The sequence below is a fragment of the Erythrolamprus reginae genome, chromosome 2 (assembly GCF_031021105.1).
Source record: "Erythrolamprus reginae isolate rEryReg1 chromosome 2, rEryReg1.hap1, whole genome shotgun sequence".
NCBI classification, from domain to species: domain Eukaryota; kingdom Metazoa; phylum Chordata; class Lepidosauria; order Squamata; family Dipsadidae; genus Erythrolamprus; species Erythrolamprus reginae.
This window is the reverse complement of record NC_091951.1, coordinates 179,655,977-179,681,430: the sequence shown is the minus strand read 5'-3', so window position 1 is coordinate 179,681,430 and position 25,454 is coordinate 179,655,977. Positions and strand designations below refer to the sequence as shown.

The window sequence follows — 25,454 nt, the reverse complement described above, 5'->3', positions numbered from 1 at the left end:
TTGTATGCCGCCCCTCTCCACAGACTCGGGGCGGCTCACAGCAATGATAAAAACAATATACAGTAATAAATCTAATATTAAAGTTTAAAATAACAATTTTACATTAAAAAGCCTAAAAACCCCAGTATATAAAAAAGCATACACACAAACATATCATACATACAGCTACATAGGCAAGGGGGGAATGTCTCAGTTCCCCCAAGCCTGATGGCAGAGGTGGGTTTTAAGAAGTTTACGAAAGGCAAGGAGGGTAGGGGCAGTCCTGATCCCTGGGGGAAGCTGGTTCCAGAGGGTCGGGGCCGCCACAGAGAAGGCTCTTCCCCTGGGCCCCGCCAGACGACATTGTTTAGTCGACGGGACCCAGAGAAGGCCAACTCTGTGGGACCTAACTGGTCGCTGGGATTCGTGCGACAGAGGGCGGTCCTGGAGATATTCTGGTCCAATGCCATTAAGGGCTTTATAGGTCATAACAACACTTTGAATTGTGACCGTAAACTGATTGTCAACCAATGCAGACTGCGGAGTGTTGGTGTAACATGGGCATACCTGGGGAAGCCCATGATTGCTCTCGCAGCTGCATTCTGCACGATCTGAAGTTTCCGAACACTCTTCAAAGGTAGCCCCATGTAGAGAGCGCTACAGTAGTCGAACCTCGAGGTGATGAGGGCATGAGTGACTGTGAGTAGTGACTTCCGGTCCAAATTATTATCATTATTATTCACCCAGAGTAAAAGAACACTGTCGACCCTCTACATTTGGGTCAATTAAAGCCATGGCCAGTGGTGGGATTCCCCTTTGTTTTTGTTTTTTTATAAATTTCTTTATTGAGTTTTCACATATAGTTCAAATCACACATTATTCTGTTTTACAGATTATAAACCATCTCTTTTAAAATTCTTATAATAAATTTTTACCTGTTACATTCCATTATATACATTATATTTCATACTTTTATATTCTAACATTTATTATATTCAATAACTGGAAAAAAAACCTTTTTTCAAGGTAGCTGTAGATTGTTTCCATTGTACTGTTGCTTCTTATTATATTGTTTCTATATTCTCTTTTGAACCCATTCATGCCATTTTTGCCATGTTCGTTTTGATTCCGTGATTTTGTTTCCCTTAATTGAGTTAGTGAGTTCGTCCATCTCCACGCATGTATATATCTTATCTATAATTAATTCTTCTGTTGGGGTCTGGTCATTTTTCCAGAGTTGTGCTATCGCAATTCTCTTTGCGGTGTTTATGTGTGTTGTACGAAGCATTGTTTGATTCCCCTTTGATAGTCTGAGGATATCTATTGGGAAAGTACAGGCTGACACACACACAGTGCATGTAGGTCATGTATGCCATTCCTAGCGTGTGCGCTTAGCACACTATGTGATGTAGCCAACGGTACTCTAGGCCGCGTTTGCTGCCTCGCTTGCTCTCCTTGGATGCTGGGTCCTTCCCGTGTTTCAGCCTCTCTTCAATTCTGCTTCGCAGCAGTGCGTCTCCCCCAGTGGGGGAGCTCTGAGCGGGAGCCGGGCTCTCTACCGAGATAATGCGCTGAGCTCTCTTTGTAGATGGAAAGGCCTCAGCATGCCTAGAGAAAGGGAGGCCGCAAGCGTCTCAGCCGAGGCAGGTGACACGTTCAGGAAGGGAAGGGGAGAGAGTCCAGAGGAATACGTCTCCGGGATGGGATGGGCGATTGCTAGGCAACAGCCTGACTTCTTGTTTCCATAGCAACAGGAGCAGGATCCTACCAACCTCTACCTGTCAAACTTGCCTTTGGGCATGGACGAGGCTGAATTGGAGTCGATGCTGAAACCGTTCGGACAAGTCATCTCGACACGCATCCTACGCGATGCCAGCGGCACCAGCCGAGGAGTTGGCTTCGCCAGGTCAGGCAGGGGGGCCGGGACAGGGATGGGGATGGGTTGGTTTAACGGCACACTTCTACGGCTCTACACAGGAGTGCTGGCTTGAAAAGGACAAACTGGCGTAGCCTGTGTTCACTCGGGGAGCCCTCAGGAATGGGATCCATTCACATCCTGTATGTGAGCGAGGCAACTTGAACCCTTCTGTTGCCCAAGGGTGGTTTGGATATACCTGCACAGACATTAGCTGGGTTAAATATTCCCTGGCGCATTGAGCATGTGCAAATATGCTGAGCGTTTGCAAATATTTCCCTCTTGGTTTAAGGCAGTGATGGGCAATTTGCCTTTTTACTGTTCCATGCCCTATTCCCTGGGTTTTAGAGTTGGGATACCCTTCTTCTGAGCTGGTTCCCTAGATCAGTGTTTCCCAAACTTGGCCTCTTGAAGATATTTGGACTTCAACTCCCAGAATTCCCCAGCCAACGAATGCTGGCTGGGGAATTCTGGGAGTTGAAGTCCAGATATCTTCAAGTGGCCAAAGTTGGGAAACACTGCCCTAGATATGGACATTTGACTTCTCTATGCAATTTTTTTACCCTGTTTCCCCCAGAATAAGACATTCGCTGATTATAAGCCCAGTCAGGCTTTTGAGAGCATGGCAATAAGGCCAAACGCTTATCTCAGGGTCTTATTTTCAGGGAAACACGGTCCATATCTCTGAAACCATATTCTTTTAGCTCAAATGTATGTTGGGTTTATTATGAGGTGTGTCTTTCCGTTTCTCATTACCTAATTGTGCCATTACTATATCACCAAATGTTCCTAAAAGATTAAGTTAGGCCGCAGCGAAAGATGGTAGGAGCATCAACACTTGGGACGATTTCTTTCCATGTTTGATTGGCAGACAGAAAAAGCTGAACTTCAGCGGGCACTTCGTCTGTCCTAAAGCCTTACAACATGTTTTTAATTTGTGGGCCAGATGTTTTGATGTGGACTATAAAAGCCCAAGGCTGATGTAGGCAAAGTCAGCTCTTCTATGACATGTGGACTTCAACTCCCAGAATTCCTGAGCTAGCATGATTGATTCAGGAACAGTGATGGGCTGCCAAACCTTTTACTACCACACTGTGGGTGTGGCTTATTTTGTAGCTTGATGGCCATGTGACCAGGTGGGAGTGGCTTGACAATCATGTGACTGGGGGGTGGCTTAAAGGTCATGTGACTGGGTAGGAGTGGCTTACCAACCAAGATAAGTTTTCAAATAGGTGCTTGGACTGTTTTCAGTTGATTAAGCCACATTATTTGAATAGCCAAAAAAAGGACAAATGACAGACAGCATTATTTGTTGAGGAGCACAGTAAATTTTAAGGTTTTGTACTGAACCCACAAGGCTCAGTATGATAACAGATTAGGCAAGTAGCTCAATTTATTTTAATTGCTATAAAAGTTCAGTTCTAGATAATGATTAAAGTTTTTATGGGTAAAAGCATACCATTTAATTATTTCCTATTTTAAAAGTAATTAAGGATCATACTAAGATACTAGAGAAGGAAGGACAATAAAAAAACTATTAAGTATTCAATAAATAAACTTATTATCCCCACTGCTTGTCCCCATCCCCCCGTGGGGCCATTACTGCTCAGGAATTCTGGGAGTTGAAGTCCACAAGCCACAGAAGAGCCAACTTTGCCAACGCTGGGCCTAGGCTACCTCATTCACTTTTTCCCGTGGCACCCACCTGCTATTCGGTCTTCAGTTTAGCCTTAGGTGGAAGAAGCAAGAAATATATAGTCAATTGCTTGAGAGGGAAGGGGAGAAAAACAGGTAGCAGAAAACCAATGATTTAGAAATGGCTTGATGTGAAACAGGAATGCTGAACGAGGCAGAAGAAGTACCACTAATGCTACATTTTCCCGATTCACAATGTTGTTGTTGTTGCTAAGAAGAAAGAAAATAACACCCTTATGCATTTGGTTCCTAACCCAAGATCACTGCAGACAAAAGATTTGTCCGACTGTAGTGTGAGATTATTTTTAGGCATAGGTGTGTACACCCAAGTTGCTTCTTTGCTGCTCAGCCATCCACCTGGGTGGGCAGTTTCCTGAGTTAGTCTGACCATTCTCTTCTGTCCTACATTGCCCCCCACTGGCAGATTGTCACATTGCAGCAGACATTTCCTGGCTCCTCCATATTTATTTCCTTCCTACCTGAAGAAGTAAACTTGGACTGTTAGGTGGAATCAGCACCGGTTGGTTAATTACGTATTCCTGTTTCTTACAGCTGGTTGTAATGATTGAGGTTGGTCCTCATCAAGAGATGAGAGAAACTAAAACACATTTCTCTCTCTATCAAAGCCGTTTTTCTCTCCCCCCCCCCTGCTTTCTACCAAATGGTAAAATATATTTCCTAGATCCTTAGTTGGAGACCCCTGGTCTAAGCGTCCTCCTGGGGTTGCCCAGTCCTTTCTCTTTGCGGCTATGTTGGCCATGTCCGAGGGAATTGGAATTCCACAGCATTCTCCATCCCAACTTCATGGACACTTTCTTTCCATTGCTTCTCCAGGATGGAATCTACAGAAAAGTGCGAAGCCATCATCACCCACTTCAATGGCAAATACATCAAGACACCACCTGGGGTCCCAGGTGAGAAAATACTATAAGGGTGCTGGTGAATTGGTTCCTTCCCACAGGGAGAAAAGTTTAAGGTAGTAGAATCAGGAGCAGCAGCAAGAATAGTAGTGTTTTTCTTGCACCATACAAAATAGTAAAACAACATTGAGACATTAGTACGGTAACTCTCTATCCTGCAATGAAGGTCACAACTACTATATAAATCTGAGTATTGCATTGGCAGTTCTGTGTTAGCAAAAACTTCAGAAGAGAAGGATTTAGGGGTAGTGATTTCTGACAGTCTCAAAATGGGTGAGCAGTGCGGTCGGGCTGTAGGAAAAGCAAGTAGGATGCTTGGCTGCATAGCTAGAGGTATAACAAGCAGGAAGAGGGAGATTGTGATCCCCTTATATAGAGCGCTGGTGAGACCACATTTGGAATACTGTGTTCAGTTCTGGAGACCTCACCTACAAAAAGATATTTGAACGGGTCCAAAGACGGTCTACAAGAATGGTGGAAGGTCTTAAGCATAAAACGTATCAGGAAAGACTTAATGAACTCAATCTGTATAGTCTGGAGGACAGAAGGGAAAGGGGGGACATGATCGAAACATTTAAGTATGTTAAAGGGTTAAATAAGGTTCAGGAGGGAAGTGTTTTTAATAGGAAAGTGAACACAAGAACAAGGGGACACAATCTGAAGTTAGTTGGGGGAAAGATCAAAGGCAACATGAGAAAATATTATTTTACTGAAAGAGTAGTAGATCCTTGGAACAAATTTCCAGTAGACGTGGTTGGTAAATCCACAGTAACTGAATTTAAACATGCCTGGGATAAACATATATCCATTGTAAGATAAAATACAGGAAATAGTATAAGGGCAGACTAGATGAACCATGAGGTCTTTTTCTGCTGTCAGTCTTCTATGTTTCTATGTTTCTATTAAGACTCAGTAACTTGAGTAGCCCATATCTGTTAAAATAGACATTAGATCTAAACAACAAAACATTGTTCTTTCAATTAGTTAATATTTTAACCAGATTGAAAAAACATCCTATAAAAAAGAAAGGTTTTAGCACTGTTTCAAATGCTTAGACTTCTGGGCATAACTCTGGCAGCCGTTGGTTCTAGAGAAAAACATTCTCAAATCTGAGAATGTCACAATTTTAGTATGAGGTCATACCATGCCATGCAGAAGTGTTCACCGAACCAGGCCGGACCAGGAGCAACCCAGGGCTGGTTCAGATCACAGATTTTCCAGTTAAGTACTGAATGTGTCTGGGAAAACCTGGCAGCCAAAAGGCAAGAGTTAGCCAGCAATTAGAGTTGGTACTTTTCACAAATACCAAGCCACCTGAGAGCCCACTGATAGAGGGAAGTAAGGATTAATTCAGGGAAGGTCCAGAATAGCACACACTACCCAGATCATCCAATAAATAAAAACTTCAGGTGACCTGCTAAGAGGCTATTGCAACAATCTAGCCAAGGCAGTGTTTCCCAACCTTGGCCACTTGAAGGTATCTGAACTTCAACTCCCAGAATTCCCCAGCCAGCATTCGCTGGCTGGGGAATTCTGGGAGTTGAAGTCCAAATATCGTCAAGTGGCCAAGGTTGGGAAACACTGAGCTAAGGGACGATCAGGGCCTGAAGCAATTGCTTTCCTGTTTCTGTGATGAGGAACTGATAAAGCCAATGGACATTCTTTAAATGTGAGCGCCAAGATTTTTATGATTACCTGTTCACAACAATCTGAAAGTACAGCTGCCATTTTTTTAAAAAAAAACTGGTGTTAGCTTTCATACACACACAGTTCTTCCCAAGAACCTAGGAAATCATACTGCATCAGTGTGGATTCTAGCAGTGATCTGTTTCAAATGACAGGTGGAAATTCTGGGTAAGTGCAGATTTTTAACTTCTGTCATAGATTTTTTTGGTGTGGTACCCAGAAGTCCAGTAACCACTGGGACACAACCTGTATGCCACATTCAGTCAGTTTTGATGATTAGTTCTTGATCATTTGTAATGTTCTTGTGTTCTGTTTTTACTGTTATACTTCTCTGATTCTTTTTCTTCTATTCTACCATCCCTTGCAATCGTCACATCAGTTATCTATATTTTCTTCTTTTCAACCACAGTTAAATCATTGTCAGTTTGCACTCAGCAGCCTCACAATATTTTAACCTATTGATTTTCAACTCATTTTTTCAGCTCTTTCTTCCCACCAACTTTCATTATTTGTACCTGGTCATTTTTACAGATGCTCTAGTGCAGGGGTAGGCAAAGTTGGCTCTTCTGTGGCATGTGGACTCCAACTCCCAGAATTCCTGAGCTAGCATGATTGGCTCTGGAATTCTGAGAGTTGAAGTCCACAAGTCTTTGCCTACCCCTGCTCTAGTTAATCTTTTAAAAAAACATTTGATCAATTCAAGGCAGTACACATCTGTCAAGCCAATTATTTTCCTGAGAACAAAATTATCAATCCCCCCCCAATGCAAATGGATCATTGAGTTGGACTCACTGATGGCAACAGGCTGCCCAAAACCAGAAAGAGAGAGAAGGGGTGAGATACAATAGTCTTCACTTTTAGTTTGAGATGGAGGGCACCATCCAGCCCAACATCAACACCCATCAAGGCATTTGGAAAGATAAGCTCTTTCACTCAAAAGTATATCTATGTGTACTTTTGTATCTTTCTCTGTCTTTCTGTGTCCCTATTTTTATCCATCTATTCATCCATTATCTATCTATCTATCTATCTATCTATCTATCTATCTATCTATCTATCTATCTATCTATCTATCCATCCATCCATCCATCCATCCATCCATCCATCCATCCATCCATCATATCATCTACCTACCTACATACCATTTAATAGAGAAGCTTATTAGAAGAAACCAATGGAGCCAAAAGAGCAGTGGACAAAGTTAACAAGAGAACCCTGGGAGCCCCCACTTACCAATGAAAAAGCTAGGGTCTGGTACTGTTCCACATCACAGGAAAAAAATGGTCCTGAGATAAATAGGAGTAAAACCATTGAAATTTAGTGTGAGCAGTTCCTTGGAGGTAACTTCAGAAGAGGGCAGCATGGCTGAGTGGTCAGGGTTTCAAGCGCAGCAGAAATAAATTACAGCGCTGAAACTGGAGCTAGATCATTCTCCCTTTATAATGTGTAAAAAAACGTGTTGTTGTATGTAACCCGTTTGAAACGGGTTCGTGAGATTGCTGATGGTGAGACAGGGAAAGAACTGAGAGCTACTGAAAACAATATACCAGTCTAATGAGAAGAGGCAGGGAGAAAGTAAATAAAGGAAGGAAGGAGGGAATTGGTCAGAAGGGCTGTTCTGATCAAATGGATCTGCTAAAATTATTTTGGCTACTGCCTCTTCCTGGGAACTATGAGTTAAATAATCTAAATCTGACCCAGAGCTAAAATTGTGTCCTAGAGAGGAAGAGTAAAACACTTCAACCAGGAAGAGGCCCCATGGAGGCTTCTCCCCAGTGGAGGAGAAGGAGATTTATTGCTGTTGTGAGCCGCCCCGAGTCTGCGGAGAGGGGCTGCATACAAATCTAATAAATTATTATTATTATTATTACTAAGAGACAGAATTGAAGTAAGCGGATAAACAAATTAGAATAGTCGAATGCTGTAAGAAACATTGTGTGGGGGAAGGGTTGGTATCATCTCCTCTATGCAGCAAAGTTGAGGGACCATATTTTTCCCACGGAGTAACATTTCATAACGTCGCTCTTGTGGAACAGTTAGACTTCACTATAAACAAAGGTATACACAAGAGGGAGATTTTTATTTGTTGCTTATTTGTGTCCAGCTCATCACACCTCAAATAAGGTGAGGATCGACCAAAAGAATTAAAGGTTTCTTTCCATTTGCAGGCTGTGAACAATTGATCATTTATTTATTTATTTATTTATTGTATTTATATGCCCCTCATTCCAAAACGGACTCAGATCGTGTCCGATAAGGACAATATTGCTTTGCCTTTTGCAGGTTGCTCCTTTTCTCCTTGCTGGTGGTGAGCTGGTTATTATTCATTGCATTTATGTCCCCAATTTTGTCTGAACACTCCAGGAGCTCACATGGAGAGTGACCTTAATTTAATTCCCACAACAATAAAGATGGATGATGCTGAGAGGAGATGACTATCCCCAAATCACCTGAGCAGTCTTTGTGTCAGGGAAGCGCTTGATCAAGTCGCATCCGAATTGTGCTACAGCAATAGACTCTCCAGCGCAGGCTGCGATAAAACTGGGCTGCATCACAAAACTAAATTTGGGGAGAGGGAACACGGCCCCTCCACTCAGAGAAAGCACGTACGATTGGGGCAGGCGCATAAGAGTGGGGCAGGCTCGTGCCCTCTGTGCCAATTATTTTATGCCTCCTTTTTGTCAAGCTATTTTAATCTCCTGCTTTTCCAAAGCGGTCCTACCTGGTGCCCTCCCTTTCTAGCCCCTGCATAACTCACAGCAAAGGGGCTCCTTTGGTTTTGGGGCATGTACCAGCTGGCCCTTCTGACTTGTTGGCCAAGGGCCCAGCGGAGGGAAGCAGGAGCCTCCTTCTGTACATAAGTGCTACTCATGTGGTAGTAATTCAGAATGCTCCGTAGCTCTGCACACTCTCCCCGTTGTGGGAGAAGAGAGTAGTTGCTTGGCAACAAAAAGGAAGGTTAACCACAAGAGTTCAAGGAAAACAGTAGCATGACACTAGAGTCTGCAAGTCTTTACAGGGAAAGCTGCCCAGGCCACACACATGCTCTCTCTCTCTCTATTTCTCTCTCTGTGGACGGAGGATGTAGCATTCCCTACAAAATGCTAATAGGCCTAGCACCGATGCTGAAATAAAAGTCTTCAGTCGGTCTCATGAAAGTCACAAGAGCTGATGCTAGTTAGTAGCTCTTCTGGCTTCTCCTCAGAATGGCTGGATCCTGAACAATTCGCAGAAGGTTTTCCTAGCCAGGAGAGGTGAAAAAGAAAGGAAAGAAAGAAAAAGGAAGGAAAAAAGGAAGTAAGGGAAGAGAGAGAGAGAGAAGAAAGAAAAGAAAGAAGGAAAGGAAAGGAAAGAAAGAAAAAAGAAGGAAGGAAAGAGAGAGGGGGGGAAGAAAGAGGACAGAAAAGAAAGAAGGAAGGAAGGAAAGAAAGAAGAGAAAAAGAAAGAACAAAAGAAATAAAAGAAAAGAAAGAAAAAAGGAAAGAAAAAAGAAGAAGGAAAGAAGGAAACAAAGAAAAAGGAAGGAAAGAAAAAGAAAAAAGACAAGAAGGAAGGAAGGAAAGAAAGAAAAAGGAAGGAAAGAAAGAAAGAAAAAGGAAGGAAAGAGGGAAGGAAAGGAAGGAAGGAAAGAAAGAGGGTATCATCTATGGTTCAGAGGTAGGAATGAGTAGAAGAGACGATGGGTAGATCAACTCTGTCCAATGTAATCAACCATGGCTGACCATTTTTGATCCCCAGGTTTGATAACAGCAGTTATTGGTACAAAGCAAAGTAGCATCCAATTAATGAGAACATCACAGTTGGGATGGTGTGTGGAGTGGAATTCAGGGTACCCAGTCATCCGTGAAGAGAAGGTTTAGGTTTTGATTCAAGTGCATCGAGAGAATACTGAGACCTAGGAATATCATTCATATTAGGACCGTCCAGCTATGTTACATCAAAAAGTCCCAAAGCTAATCGTACCTTTTTCTTTTGGGTTTTTTTTTCTTTTCTTTTCTGCAGCTCCTCCAGATCCACTGCTTTGCAAGTTTGCTGATGGCGGCCAGAAGAAGCGCCAGAATCAGGGCAAATACGTGCAAAATGGACGGGCCTGGCCAAGGGAAAGTGATACGGTAACGGTGCGGGGCAGGTGATGAGAGGGCTTCAATGGGCAAAGAATACCTGTTGATCATTTTGGTGGCCCAAACAAGAAGTTGATAAAAAAAAAGTTTGCTCATAGCATGGAACTTCATTTTTTTTTAAATAATGTTAAGAATTGTATTGTATAAATAAAACTAGAACAAACTGCAAAAGATTTTTTTAAAAGTATAGTTAACATTAACAACTTTTCACCCTCTCTTAAAATACAACCAATCATTTCTTCATCCTATAACCCATCCCATTCTCTGTCAACAAATCTCATCACTCTGTCTCCCCCAGCAAACTTCCATTAAGGCTTAAGAAGTAGCAACATACTGTAACGATTGTAAACTATGTTCAATAAACCCATTTTGATTCCTCGTTTTCACATTTAAACAAATCTCCCAGTCTCAGTTCTTCAAAATATTTATTTATTTGTATCCCACTTTTATTATTTTTACAAATACCTCAAGGCAACAAAGATATCCAATCCAGCTTCCTCCTCCTGTTTTCCCCAACAACAACCCTGTTAGGTGGATTGGACTGAGAGAGAATGCCTGGCTCAAAGCCACCCAGCCAGCTTTCATGGCCTCTTGCTTTCTAGCCTGGTGCCGAGACCAAACTGGCTTATAAAGAAACAAAACTTTTAAAACATTGTTGTCCACATAAGTCTATCAAACGTTATCAGAATTAGAATCTCTTTTAACCTTGATCAAATAAACCCAATATGTAATATTTCCCCTTTCTCATTAACAATCTTTAGTCTCAAAAAATATCCAAACATCTGTTTTCTTTTTATACTCTCTTTATTTCTTCTCACCAAATCATTGGCGTCTTTTTCAAGCCCTTTTGTAGATCCACATCATTCTGCATATTCTCCATGTTTCTTCTCAGAAACTTGTTGACAACTTTAACAAATTTCCTTTACAAATCCCATATGAAGAGATTATTCACATCACTCTTCTGGTTTACGATTTGCTTCCTCCCCCCACCAACCAGTTTCACTTTTATGTCCAACAGCTCATTTTTTTGTATCTGCTATTCACCTTTTCTCTCTGCTTATACATTTTTAAATTTGCACTTAGATCAATTTCAATTTTATTCAATAAAATCAGTTTCTCTTCTGCAACACCATCGAATTTATCTATCCTGGCAAATTATTTTAAAATTGTTTTTGTGCCCAAAAGTCATATAGCACACTTAACAAATCTATTGATACATTCATTTCCTTGTGCCTTCAAAGTCATCAGTTATTTGTTTTCAAGAGTAAACACGGAATGTTTCCCATAGGAAAATTCTTTTAATTCACTTCAAAGATTTAATTCAAATTCATCTAAACCTTTAATCTATTTGAAAATTTCTATCACCCACCTTTTGCTGTATTTTCTGTAATCACTTTCCCCCTGTATTTTCAAAAAAAGCTTTTACCAACTCTTAAATTCATGATTTCCTGAAATCATAAATTCATGATTTCAAATCTTAAATTCATAATTTTCTCAAAGAAAAGAAAGAAAATTGAAGAACAAAACCCTTGATACAGCGAATACAATAAAACTCATGGTTCTGAAGATTCTCAGTCTCTAAAAAGCTATTAAAAAATCAAAGCCCAACAGGGAATTTAAGAGTGACGTTTTGTTGAACCTTGAGTCAAGAAAAGGCTGCAGTAGTGTCTTTGGCTCATGTGCATATAGTCCTTGAATTACAACCATTTGTTAGTGCCCCACAACTGTTTGTCACACTGATGATCATTGTAGCCTCCCCTTAGTTATGTGATCAAAATTGGAATGTTTATGTTACTTAACAACAATTAACAACTAAGGCAAGAAAAGTCATAAAAATGGGCAAAACGCACTTTCCAGCTGTCTCATTGACCAACAGAAACTTTGGGCTCAACGATGCTTATAATTCGAGGACGACCTGCAATCCCACAATGGCCAATTGATAGCAAATGGTAGTAAAATCCTTGATTTCTACCATGTACTCCCCCAAAAATAAAAATAAAATAAAAAAAGCTGTCTGGAATACATATGAGTAATCTCAAATGTCTTTCCTTTCTCCGGAGAGATTTTGGCTGTTTGGATCCCACATCCCGCTAAGCATTTTCAACCGTAATCTCTCCCACTGCTCCGTGGTAAGATCAGCACGCTATTTCCTCCCAGGAAGTCTACAGCGGCATCCCTGGCAGGGAATTTCCTAAGCGGACTGGTTTCCCATCCCTACCTTTTGGATTCTGTGAACTGACCACAAGAGGTGCAGGCTAAGCTTAGAGACAGGAGAACGTTCCCCAACAGCTTGACCGGCTGTGCGACACGTGCCACTAAGCTGGTTGAGAAAACAGGCTTTCTGCTGGCCTGGAGAAGGCTCGCAACTTATTCCTGGAGAGGTGAAAATCGTATAATAATAATAATAATAATAATAATAATAATAATAATAACAACAACAACAACAACAACAACAATAATAATTGATTAGATTTGTATGCCACCCCTCTCCGAGGACTCGGAGTGGCTCACAACAACAATAAATACAATAGAATACAAATCCAATATGAACTATATTTAAAAAAGCCATTACAGTGTTCCCTCGATTTTTGCGGGGGATGTGTTCCGAGACCGCCCGCAAAAGTCAAATTTCCACGAAGTAGAGATGCCGAAGTAAATACACCATTTTTGGCTATGGACAGTATCGCAAGCCATCCCTTAACACTTTAAACCCCTAAATTATCATTTCCCATTCCCTTAACAACCATTTACTCACCATTATTACTGGTACTCACCATTGAATAAGACAGTGATCCTGATATTTATAAACATAATTATTTATTAACAATAATATTTTTTTTTGTTACTTATTTGCAAAAATTATTAGTTTGGCGATGACGTATGATGTCATCGGGCAGGAAAAACCGTGGTATAGAAGAAAACCCGCGAAGTTTTAATTAATATTTTTTGAAAAACCGTGTTATAGGCTATTCGCGAAGTTCGAACCCGTGAAAACCGAGGGAACCGTGTATTATTAAAAACTAGCAATTCTAAAACAATCTCATCAATCTCATATGTTGAGTCAGGAAAGGTGGGGGGGGGGAGAAATCAATCCCCCCATGCCTGGCGTTAACTATTGCTTCGCTGGGCTGAAACCCTGGTGCGTGTTGGGGGAGAGGAAAAGGCGTGAGCCGTATGTGAATTAAACTATTGTTTCCTGCAGGGTGGGATGACCTTGACTTATGACCCTACAACAGCGTTACAAAACGGGTATGTCTTTGCTCTTGTGCCTTCACCTTTTACTGGTACCATCATGTTTTCCATTAGAAATGATAGGGGGGGGGGGGGAAATTGGGGCACAGCAGAATTAAACTGACCTGGCCACCATTGGGACGAGAGATCTGCTGAGACCACTCTCAGTTTTGGGACAGACTTGTAACAGTCTCCTCCTATTTTTCTCTGCAGGTTCTACACAACACCCTACAGCCTGGCCCCGAACAGGATGATTGCCCAGACTGCGCTCTCCCCGTATCTCCCATCACCTGTTTCCTCTTACCAGGTGTGTTCAGCATTGAGTTCCTACCTGGACGGGGTGGGTGGGGACGGTGTTCCGGTAGTGAAAATGGAGCTGACTGGCGGGCGGGCGCACACGCGCATTGGAGTAACATTTGGCTTTTGCAAAGAAAGCAAAATCTTGCAAGAGGACATGTGGGCATGCAAGATTTTGGCGATTTTCAGCTTTTTTTCAGAGTGTCCAGCAAACCTGGAAAACGGGGAAATCAGGGAATTATCAGGGAAATTGGCGGTTCGGGAAATATCAGGGAATTATCAGGGAATTCATGAAAAAACCGGAATAATAGAAACATAGAAACATAGAAGATTGGTGGCAGAAAAAGACCTCACGGTCCATCTAGTCTGCCCTTATACTATTTCCTGTATAGGATGGATATATGTTTATCCCAGGCATGTTTAAATTCAGTCACTGTGGATTTGCCAACCATGTCCGCTGGAAGTTTGTTCCAAGCATCTACTACTCTTTCAGTAAAATAATATTTTCTCACGTTGCTTCTGATCTTTCCCCCAACTAACTTCAGATTGTGCCCCCTTGTTCTTGTGTTCACTTTCCTATTGAAAACACTTCTCTCCTGAACCTTATTTTACCCTTTAACATATTTAAATGTTTCGATCATGTCCCCCCTTTCCCTTCTGTCCTCCAAACTATACAGATTGAGTTCATTAAGTCTTTTCTGATAAATTTTATCAATTTTATCATTTCTTCTGCAGCTGGGAAGGCTTTCCTGAGGGCCTCTGCAGCCGATAACAGAGCTTCGAATGGATCCGGAGCTCTGTTATCGGCTACAGAGACTTTCAGGAAAGCCTTGCCGGCTGCAGAAGAAATGGGCCGAGGTGTGCGAGGCCTGGCTGCAACTATCTGAAGGTAAGTAGTAGGGCAGCTCCATTTCTGTTTCATTTCTGAACTTCCGAAAGGCCCGTTGGGCCATTTTTTGCCATCCTCAGGCTTCAGGAGGCTTTCCTAAACCCCGGGGAGAGCGAAAAACAGCCCAACGGGCCTGCCAGGAGTCTGGAGGCTTCAGTGAGGCCTATGTACCTGCGCAGGGGGATGGGAAGCAGGGGGGTTGTGTGTATGCACAGGGCATTAAATTATGGGTGTGGACACGCACACAAACACTATTGTGCATGCATGTACACTTTTGGGTTTTTTAAAATTTTATTTATGATTTTTGATTACATAAAAGAAAAGAACATCTTATTAGTCTTATACAGATCATTTCCCGTTTTGGATTCATTTTGTGTTTATCTTTACATCATTACTGGTTGTAATCATTTCATTATAGGGAAAATGAAAACATCAAGAGCGTAGATAAGCTTATGTATATATACAGTTATTTGTATCTAAATAAATAAAAGAAAATTGCATAAATATATGGCTGTCCCTAGGTTTGAATGCTTCTTTTTACTTTCCTCTGTATATTCCTGTTTTGAATCCATATGTACCATTTCCCCCATAATTTTTTAGTTTCGTGGTCTTTTATACCCTTAATATCTATTGTCATTTCATCCATCTCTGCACATCTAGAGATTTTTTTCAATAATTTGACTTTCTGATGGGATACTATGATTTTTCCATAATTGGGCGTAGGTTATTCTAGTTGCCGTGATTATATGCGTCACTAGATATAATATTTGTTTAGGATACTTTGGCATGCACACTTTTTGGCACTTTAGCCATCACTGCCCTTCCAAGATTATGGAAGTTGTAGTCCAAAACCCAATTTTTAGGAGTTGGGCAAGACAGGTTAAGCCAAAAAAACCCTACAAGGCTGAGGGCTGTGCACCAGAAGTCCTTCGTTGAAATCCTATCTGCACTACTTGGATATTGTTTCTCAGTTTCTTTCGTGATGGGGATGAATAACTCAAATGTAATTTTTTAGGGCTGTTTTGCTAAGATACCATGTATAAACCATGCTGTGTTATTCTAGGTCCACAGTCCATCCTGGATGCACCATCAGTCATACCTCATGCAGCCCACGGTGAGAGTTATTTCTGCCTGCCTGCCTGCCTGCCACCTACCTACTACCTACCTATCTACCTACTACCTGCCACCTACATACTACCTACCTACCTGGAATCCTCCATTAAGGAAAACATTGCAAAAGTTCTCCTGGTGCTGATTAGCCTTTTTAATTGTGAATTCAGATGGAGCAGTGAAAGAGCTTGGGCTTTCTCACTTTCTAGTCCAAATGACAGGGAACATCATTAAATTGTGTGATTCTTTTTTTTTTGGTTTTATTTTGCTTGTCTTCCTCGGTCAGGAGGGTTAAAAAAAACAACCTTATGTGTCATCTGTGTTAAATAACAACTAATATATACTACTCAGTGGGGAAGCCCTTTTTGTTTTTAATTTAAAGTGCTATGAGCCCTAGCGCAGCGGTCACCAACCTTTCAGACCTCAGGGACCACTAAATTCATAATTTTAAATCCCGTGGACCACTAATATGATTTTTTTTAAAAAAAGATAAATAGTATTTAATGCAGAGGTCTTCAAACTTGGCAACTTTAAGACTTGTGGACTTTAACTCTCATGCTGGCTGGAGAACTCTGGGAGTTGAAGTCCACAAGTCTTAAAGTTGCCAAGTTTGGAGAGCCCTGATTTAGTGCAATATAAAAATGCAAATAATTTTTCTGCAGACCACCAGAATTTTCTCACAGACCACCAGTTGGTGACTACTGGGCTGGTTATCATATTTCACCTTTTCTAATTACCCCCCCCCCCCCAAATTTGAACTTTTGGGAAATGTAGTACAGTGGTACATCTACTTAAGAACGCCTCTACTTAAGAACTTTTCTAGATAAGAACCGGGTGTTCAAGATTTTTTGCCTGTTCTTAAGAACCATTTTCTACTTAAGAACCCGAGTCTGGAAAAATTTCCCAGGAAATTTGAGACCGGCACGAAGGCCCGGCCAGTTTCCTGCCATTCCCCCTTTAATCCCGGCCATCTCGGGCTTTTCTGGGCTGCCAGAGGAGCCTTTCGGTGGTGCTTAAGGAGACTTTGGCAGTCCAGAGCAAACAAAGCATTTTCCTTTTTCTGGGTGCTTGGAGAGGGAATAAATCTCTGCCAGCGCCCAGAGAAAAGAAACACTCCCTTCACTCTGGGCAGCGACTGTCCTCCTCCTCTTCTTCCTCCTCCTCCTCCCCCCATCCAAATTCTGAGCTTTTATTTCTTTCCTAACGGGGTTTGCACGCATTATTTGCTTTTACATTGATTCCTATGGGAAAAATTGCTTCTACTTACAAACTTTTCTACTTAAGAACCTGGTCACGGAACGAATTAAGTTCTTAAGTAGAGGCACCGCTGTATTTTCATACCATTGTAGTGCATGTTGTTCTTAGGATATTTATAGACTCACCCCTTCATTACTTTCCATTTTGCCTCCTAATGGTGCCCTCTTTGACTCAGTCAGTATTTTGTTCCCAAGCAGGGGACGGTGCTCACACCTGCCATGGACCACGCCATTTCCATCCAGCCCACTTCCATGATGGGGCCTCTCACCCAACAGCTGGGCCATCTGTCCCTCAGCAGTGCTGGCACAGTAAGGATTCTCCTTCCCTCGGTCTGTGGGGCTGGAGACCCAGTCCGGCTGCAGGCCTCTTGAACTTCTCTCTCCTTCTTGCCCAGTATATGCCAGCGGCAGCAGCTATGCAAGGAGCCTATATCCCCCAGTATACACCAGTGCCTTCCTCTAGTGTCGCAGTTGAGGTAAGAGGCCCTTTGGTCCTTCCGGCTTAAATTCGGAATGCTTCCTTGGTACAGATTTATGCCTTTAAACCTGAGGTCTTCAAACTTGGCAGATTTTAAGATTTGTGGATTTCAAGTCGCAGAATTCTCCAGCCGGCTATGCTGTGCCTAAGCCAGTGTTTCCCAATCATGGGAACTTGAAGATATCTGGACTTCAACTCCCAGAATTCCCCAGCCAGCGAATGCTGGCTGGGGAATTCTGGGAGTTGAAGTCCAGATATCTTCAAGTTGCCAAGGTTGGGAAACACTGGCCTAAGCTATGCTATGCTGGCTGGAGTATTCTGGGAGTAGAAGTCCACAAGTCTTAAAGTTGCCAAGTTTGGGGGCTCCTGCTTTAAACAAAAACACCTCACGCTGAGTTCACATAATTACTCCGAGTAAGCTAAAATGGGGATGGGAAAGGTGTGGCTTATTTTCTTCTGGGATCTCAACTTTGGCAGTAGCAACTGACTCTTAGGCTAAGCCAGTGCTTCTCAAATAGTGGGGCGGGTCCCTCTGGGGGGGGGGCTGCAGAGCGAAGCCAGGGGGGCACGTGACCCCCAGGGAAAGTGCATTTTTTTTGCCGCAGGTTTTTTTTTGCACCAAACAATATCACACAGTACAGAGCAGGAGATGTGAAGTGCAGATAACAAGCCATTAAGAGACACCATGGAAAAGTATTTAACTGGGATGAGAAGAAAGGAGGAGAGAGACGGAGGTAATGAGACAAACGTAAGTCTCCCAAAAGCTAAGATGAGGAACTATGAGGAAGCGTATGTAGCGCTTGGCTTCACTGTGACCAGGAAAAACCAGTATGTTTACTGTGTCTAAAAATGTTGGCAGTGGACAGCATGAAGTCAAATTAATAAAGTCATCACTTCAACACATCACACCCCAATCACGCTGATAAACCGCTTGAGTTTTTTCAGCGAAAACATGCCAAATATTGCAAATAATCATCCTGGCAGAGAGTTGGGGGGGGGTTACAAAATGTTTATTTCTTTGGGGGGGGGGCATAACAGAAAAATAATTGAGAAGCACTGGGTTAAGCCATTGGGGGTGTGGGTGTGGGCGAGTCACATAACATGATTCACGAACACAGCAACTGTGGTTTATTAACTTGGGTTGGGGATTTGGTGTGTTGTGTGAACTCAGCCTGTATATTGCCTGGGAGTATATTACACGCCTATTCAGAGGTTGCTCGTCTTGCACTGACACCCCGTTTTGCTTTTGTGTGTTTCCAGTAAAGAAGAACAGGTTACTCGAGGGTAAGTGGGTGGGTGGAAATGAGGAGCGTGTCTTAATCGATTTTTGAAACGGCACCTCTTAAATGCTCGCGAGTGGAAGAGGATCCCCATATTCCACTGCCGTCCTTTCCACAACTTTTGTGACCTTTTCTTCTTCACCACCGCCACCCCCTCCCCCTCTGTTCTTAGAAGCTACGGCATATACATGCTTCGGATAACAGCAATTACCAAACCAGCTTAAATTAGTCTGGGAATTCAATCAGCCACTAAATCTTGAATAGGTCCTATTCAGGAACGAGCTCTGCTTGTACCCACTGGTGTCTTCCGCAGAAGCCCTTAAAAAGTTTTGCTTCCCAGCCACCTAGCGCCTTTCTATGCCGAGCGTTAAAGAGGCAACGTAGAGGAGGCCTCGTGAGTCCCATCACAGGGTTGGAGGGTGTGTGTGTGTTATTTGTGGGTAAGACGAGGAGTCTCTGGTGACCATTTTCCTGTTGGTAGAAAAAGCCCCTGGCTGAGCTCTTAATGAGGCAAGTGGAGAGGTCTGATTCCCCTGCCAAGCAATTTGACCTTGCTCATCTTAGTGGGGCTGAAAGGTTTGGGGGAAGATAATGGCTACCATCCCAATTCCCCCCAATGGGTATTTTGTCACAGGAGAACAGTGGCCAGCAGAGCCACGTGACAGTGGAGTCTCCATCGGATCATGCTGCCTACTCGTATCAGTACAACAAGTAACAACAGGTAAGGACAGGAGGGGGTGCTGGCATCTATATCTCTATCTCTACGCACACGACTCTTCTCCTCCCAGAGGTAGATCCGTCCTTTCCCTTAATCCTTTGCCAGTCCCAGAAAAAATAACTGGATTTGGAGCTCATGGCTGGTACTTTGGGCTTCAACCCTTGAGCACCGGTGGTTTGTTCTCAGGTTAATCTGAGCAATCTGGATAGAGTCACCCTCCCTTTAGAGGAGGAGGAGAGGGACAGAGAGTAAAAAAAAGGAGTCCACCAAAGATATTTTTCTCCAGCAACTCCAGACAACCTGGATTTGTCCCATCCAACATGCCATTGAAGATTCCTTCAAGGAGGTTGACGTGGCATTCGGGAACTGGGGCGTTTGACTAAAGCTGGGAATGTGTCATAGAGGAGGTTGACAGAGGAGCCTCGATCTCTTACTTTACAGCATCCAGTCATGGCCAATTGGAAAATTGAGATCCAGGGTCCTCCCCTCTCTATTCTTTGCCACGGAGGGACAGTGGCTTGGAAATTAAACAGACACACCCCTCCCCATATGATTCAAGTAACTGCAGGAAACCGGACTTGTGGACTTGTGCTTAAGCACAATTTCAATTTTAAAAAGAAGCTGCCAAGCAGGAGGCTTGTATAGCAGAGCCCCCTTGTTTCTTCCTCCTGCCTAATTTAAAAGAGAATAAAAAGGGTGTGGAGAAGCTTTAAGGACAGAGAGGGGGCTGAACTACTCTCTTACTCCTAAATAAGGAAAGAGGAAGCCAAGAAGCTGGGCTTGAGTCTCCACATCAGGTTCCACGGAGCATTTCTGGAATGAGCCAGACATTGTTCAAGTCTGTGGCCTTTGTTCCCAGAATTCTTAGCGGCAGCTGTGGTGACTGAGGCATTCTGGGAGTTGAAATCTCCACATTTGGGAGATCACCTAGATTGGTGGAGGCTGTCCCACCTCTCGAGTTCCAAGGATGAAGAAGACTCAAACTTCTCGCTGAGATAGGATGCAGAATCTCCTCCTTGTCGCAGGAAAAGGCCCCGTTTCTATGTTGGCTTCATTTCCCCCCCCCACCCTATCAGGATCATCAAATTTGAACCTTGGGAACAACCAGTGAAGAGCTGCAAAATTTTTTTACTAACCCACTGTGGGTGTGGCTTATTTTGTGGGTGTGGCTTGCCAACCATGTGGTCAGGTGGGAGTGGCTTGGTGGTCATGTGACTGGGGGAGTGGCTTAAGGTGGCCAACTTGATGTCACTCATGTCAAGGGTTTGGGTTAGGGCAGGGGTGGGCAAAGTTGGCTCTTCTATGACTTGTGGACTTCAACTCCCAGAATCCCTGAGCCAATCATGCTAGCTCAGGAATTCTGGGAGTTGAAGTCCACAAGTCATAGAAGAGCTAACTTTGCCCACCCCTGGGTTAGGGTTAGGGTGCCTGGCCTCTCCTTGCCTCAAAGAGATACAATTCCCCTATCTATTTACCATTACTGAACATCCAAAATATACTATTTAATTCTATGTATATATGCCATTTGTGTACATACATATTACACACAGGCACCCAAAAATATACATCTACTATATAAACTGTATGTGTATGTACACACTGCTCTTCTAAAATTATACACATTCAACCTCATTTACTGCGATAAGAGAAACATACCCAGAAGGGGGAAAAAAGAAAAATAATCCCCCCCCCCAAAAAAGAGATGATGGTCCCAGGAAGTGATGCCATCAGCAGGTACCTACCCGTACTGCGTACCTGACCCTACCCGTAGGAGTCCATCACTGGAAACCACAAACTGAGTGAGCAGAAAGTAGAATGTTAATGAGACTCTTGCCTTTGCATACAGCTAGGCAATTTGTGAACCCAGTGATCTTGAAGGTAGGTGACCTTCAGGAACCACTGAAGATCACATGCTGAACTTTTCACATGTCGACCTCATTTGTCCAATGAGACCTGTACAGTGTTCCCTCGATTTTCGCGGGGGATACATTCCGAGACCACCCACGAAAGTTGAATTTCCACGAAGTAGAGATGCGGAAGTAAATACACTATTTTTGGCTATGAACGGTATCACAAGCCTTCCCTTAACCCTTTAAACCCCTAAACTGCAATTTCTCATTCCCTTAGCAGTCATTTAGATTATTACTCACCATGTTTATTTATTAAAGTTTATTTTAAAAAATATTTATTAAAGGTGGACGAAAGTTTGGCGATGACATATGACATCATCGGGCAGGAAAAACCGTGGTATAGGGGAAAAAACGCAAAGTATTTTTTAATTAATATTTTTGAAAAACTGTGGGTTTTTTGCGAAGTTCGAACCCGAGAAAATCGAGGGACCACTGTATTATATATTGACCTTTACGGTGTCACAACACTCGTTTGTTCTCCCGAGCAGGCTAATATGACTCTCCCGCTTGGAATTCTGAGATCAGCTCTCAGAGTGACCTCTCTTTTTTTGAAGGAGCTCCAGGTGTGATGTCCACATTTCCCACAGGGAACACTTTGAAGGCGGCCAATGTTCTGTGCTTCAGACTGGCAGGTAGACCCTTCAAATGCTTCCTGAGACGTTGGACACCAGGGCGGCTGCCAGAAGCAGGGGAAGAGCGGTTGAAGGAGGAAGGCTTGGGAATGGGACGGTTTCTCTTCTTGCTTACTGCTTTGTGTGCCACGCTAACTACCTCCACCGTGGTCTTTGTCGCCCGCTCTAGTAATTCCCTCCCTTTTTCATCCCTCTAGTGCCACCGAGCAGCTCAACCGTGAGCAATCACTTCGAGGGAGACAACGTGTCCTTCTTTTTTGTTGTTGTTGTTTTGTTAAAATTTTGTGCTGCGTTTAGAAGATGTCGGAACCATTTTTGTTTTTGTTTCTTTTTTTTTTCCTTCTTTTTCTTTTTGGCGAAGAAAAAGGTTGTTTTGTTTTTGTTTTTTTTTTAAAAAAAGGAAATAACCGCAATAGACTTTTGTCACCGAGGAACCAAAGGAGGTTAGAATGGGGGTACAAAAAAAATAATAATACCCCCAACCCTTAGATGTACAGATGGACTAAGGACTATTTTAATACGAGAACATTTGTGCGTGTATGTTTGCGCCTGTGTGCGTGTGTGCGTGCGTGCGTGTTTATTTTCTTGATAACAGCAAAGTCAAACGCTTTGGATGCCCCAGAATTCCCCAGAGAAGAAAATGATTTTTTGCCCCCTTCTTTTGGAAAGCTGGTTCGGTACCTCTGTGGGAGGAAGGCTGTTTTTTTTTCTCCTTTGAATTCATTTTGTTTTCTTTGGTCATGTAAAAGATTTTTTAAAGGACAAATATGCAAAAGTGTTTGAATATTTTTTTTGTTGTTGTTTTATAAGGAAAAAAAAATGCTCTGAAAAGCCCCACCTCGCAGCTGTAGGATAAAAATCAGTGCGGGAATTCTTTTTTCTTCTTCTTCTTCTTCTTCCTTGGGGTGTGGGAGCGGGGAGGGAATTTTGCTTTGAAAGGATTATTTTATTATTTCAAGAGGGTATTTTTTTTCTAAAAAAGACAAATTTACAAAAAAATAAAAAAGAGGAAATTTACAAAAAAAAAATTCAGAAAAAAAGGAAATCTCAAAAAAAAAAAAGTTGAACTTTGGCGGCAGCAAGAGGGGTTCGCTTAATGCTTGTCAAGTCGGAATGAAATGATGCAGCTGGAGGCATCGGATGAACTTGATCCCGTTCTTTTTTTGTCAGTTTTTTTGGCATCAATTTTGCCTCCGCTGAGAGAGAGAGAAAAACAAGAGTTTTGCGTCAGACCTCAATTTCTGCCCTCTGTCCAATTGGACTGTTTTTTGCTGGATGTTTTGGACTCTGATTTGAGCTTCTGTGCAGACCTGTCTTTGCTTCCATTGGGGAGGCCTCCCCCCGCCCCCCACTTCCCGGTTCGCCTGCCCCGTCCTACCCAGGACCAGGGGGAACAATAAACGGACTAAGGAATCTGCCGCCAGTGATGCGTCGTCGTCACCTCTGGACTCTCGGACGTTGAATGGACACGTTGCCAGCAGCAGTGCTTCACCGCCCCTCATTCCCGCCCCCGTTCCCATCCCCCGGGACACACAAACACACACACTCTTACACGCACACACACAGACACACACACACAGTGCCTTCTGCTGCCTGCGGTCCGGACTGTGCTGCCGTAAGCCCCACGCCCCTCTTCTTCCGCCACCTAGTTCCTGCATGCCTGCCAACCCGGGTCCACAGTGCATCCGTTGTCTCTCGACCAACTCAGCCGGGAACAGGTGCTTCTCCTTCCGACCGGTGGGGACTGCAGGAAGCCCGTCCCGATTGCCGTGAACCGAGCAACCAAGGAGCGTCGTCGAGCACCTCACAGGGGACGTCCCAGCTCCCCCCGACACACCCTTCCCCTCCGGAGACCCCTAGTTACTATGCACGTTATCCCTCTCCCCCCCCCAGCCCTCGATTGCTGGCTGCGCCCTGAGATTTGCAATAGGAGGAGACTATGTGCAATAATTCAGCCTTTCCTACCTTGTGTTTCCCTGCAGAGCCTCCTGAAGTGCTTTAGACACCTCTGCATGTTCCCTTCCCTTCTCCTTCCCCCCCCAACCAGATGGTGCTAAAAGTCATCCTCTCTTCCACCATAAAGTCACCCCCCATCCCCCCAGCCCAGCTCAGCTGGCATGTAGCTGACCCTTCCATCCTGTTGCTCCGATGATGTTGTTTTTTTGCTTTTGGGCTGTGATCACCTCGTTTCCCTCTTTCCTCCCCTCCCACCACCCTCCCTGCTGGCCCCTTCCTTTGAAGAAATGGCTCTTATGCAGCTGACAATCAGGAAGGAGGAGCAATGGCGGAGGCCATACGGGTGTCCCGTGAGTCTAGGGGAGCAAGGGTACGTGCGCATGTTGGTCCCGATCCGTCCTGTGTTTGTGCCTGTGTTTGTGTGTTTGTTTACCCATCTATGTCTTTGGAGGGAGTGGAGGCAGATGTGTGGGCAGGGTGACGTCGGAGGCAGTGGCATAAAATATATATCGAGGCGTCATTGGGTTTGTGCGTTGCTCGGGATCCTTTGGTCGCCTCGGCCCTTTTGAAACCATGGCCCTGACCCAGCAAGAGCAGGTTGACTTCCTGTTGGGAGAGTTGGGGGAGGTTGAGTTCTCCCCATCCTCATACAGTCCTTCAGCCAGACTAGTTTAGAGACCACCCTGCATTGCTCACAGCGGCCCCACAGACACGGCTGGGATAGAGAGGCAAGACCAACAATGCAGGAGCCCAGGGGAGCCAAAGCCCTGGCTACATTTGGTGCCCCTTTCTCTGGCCTGGCCAGACACGCCCGGTTGGCCTAACCACCCCCACCACCCTCTTCCCCCCCGCACCCCCCCCCCAGTGCTGAGAGAAACTGAAGTGCCTTTTATGGGGCATGCAAGCTTTGCCTTCATCTTTTATGTTCCGTGATCTTCGATGGGTCCTCATCCGTGGCCAAGTGGAGTTTTGCAGGGTCGGGTCCCCAGAATGGGTCGGGGTGGCTAGTTAGAAAAACGATTAAAAACAAAATTTACAGTAACGGAAATTCTGGTTCCAACGGGCTATTGGGGGAGGCAAAAGCAGAGGAGCGAACCGACTCTGCAGGACTCGTAAAGGATCTTCCCAGCTAGGTTGGGGGGTCGGTACCCACCCACCTTTCACTCTGGTTATTTGCCTGCAGGGCTCAGAGGCCAAACTACAGTTTTTAAAACCTCTCACATCTACACCCAGAGTAAGTAAGTACAAGCTATAAAAGGATCCTGCTTGAGAAATTTGTTCCAGGTTTGCTCCAAAGATGGGCTGTAACCTCAGACTAGGTTGGGGTACACCTGGTCCTTAACAGGCCACTCTCCTGCCTGCCCCCCTCCCCATTTTGTTT

At 43.7% G+C, this 25,454-nt stretch overlaps 1 protein-coding gene across 23 annotated transcripts in view; it reads left to right on the top strand.

Annotated features, from left to right (window-relative positions):
* RBMS2 (RNA binding motif single stranded interacting protein 2) overlaps positions 1 to 25,454 on the top strand; it is a 547,749-nt gene that overhangs the window by 77,063 nt on the left and 445,232 nt on the right. For 3 of the 23 annotated variants that reach the window (XM_070740621.1, XM_070740634.1, XM_070740635.1), the window contains 10 exons: positions 1,728 to 1,885; positions 4,424 to 4,503; positions 10,198 to 10,313; positions 13,519 to 13,565; positions 13,761 to 13,854; positions 15,797 to 15,847; positions 17,295 to 17,408; positions 17,495 to 17,575; positions 19,492 to 19,578; positions 22,315 to 22,988. In XM_070740621.1, coding sequence (XP_070596722.1) covers positions 1,728 to 1,885; positions 4,424 to 4,503; positions 10,198 to 10,313; positions 13,519 to 13,565; positions 13,761 to 13,854; positions 15,797 to 15,847; positions 17,295 to 17,408; positions 17,495 to 17,575; positions 19,492 to 19,572 — 822 coding nt within the window. In that variant the 3' untranslated portion in view covers positions 19,573 to 19,578; positions 22,315 to 22,988. Of the gene's footprint in view, positions 1 to 1,727; positions 1,886 to 4,423; positions 4,504 to 10,197; positions 10,314 to 13,518; positions 13,566 to 13,760; positions 13,855 to 15,796; positions 15,848 to 17,294; positions 17,409 to 17,494; positions 17,576 to 19,491; positions 19,579 to 22,039; positions 22,989 to 25,454 lie in introns of those variants that run through there. The other 20 variants (XM_070740625.1, XM_070740624.1, XM_070740622.1 and 17 more) reach the window with 15 other exon arrangements.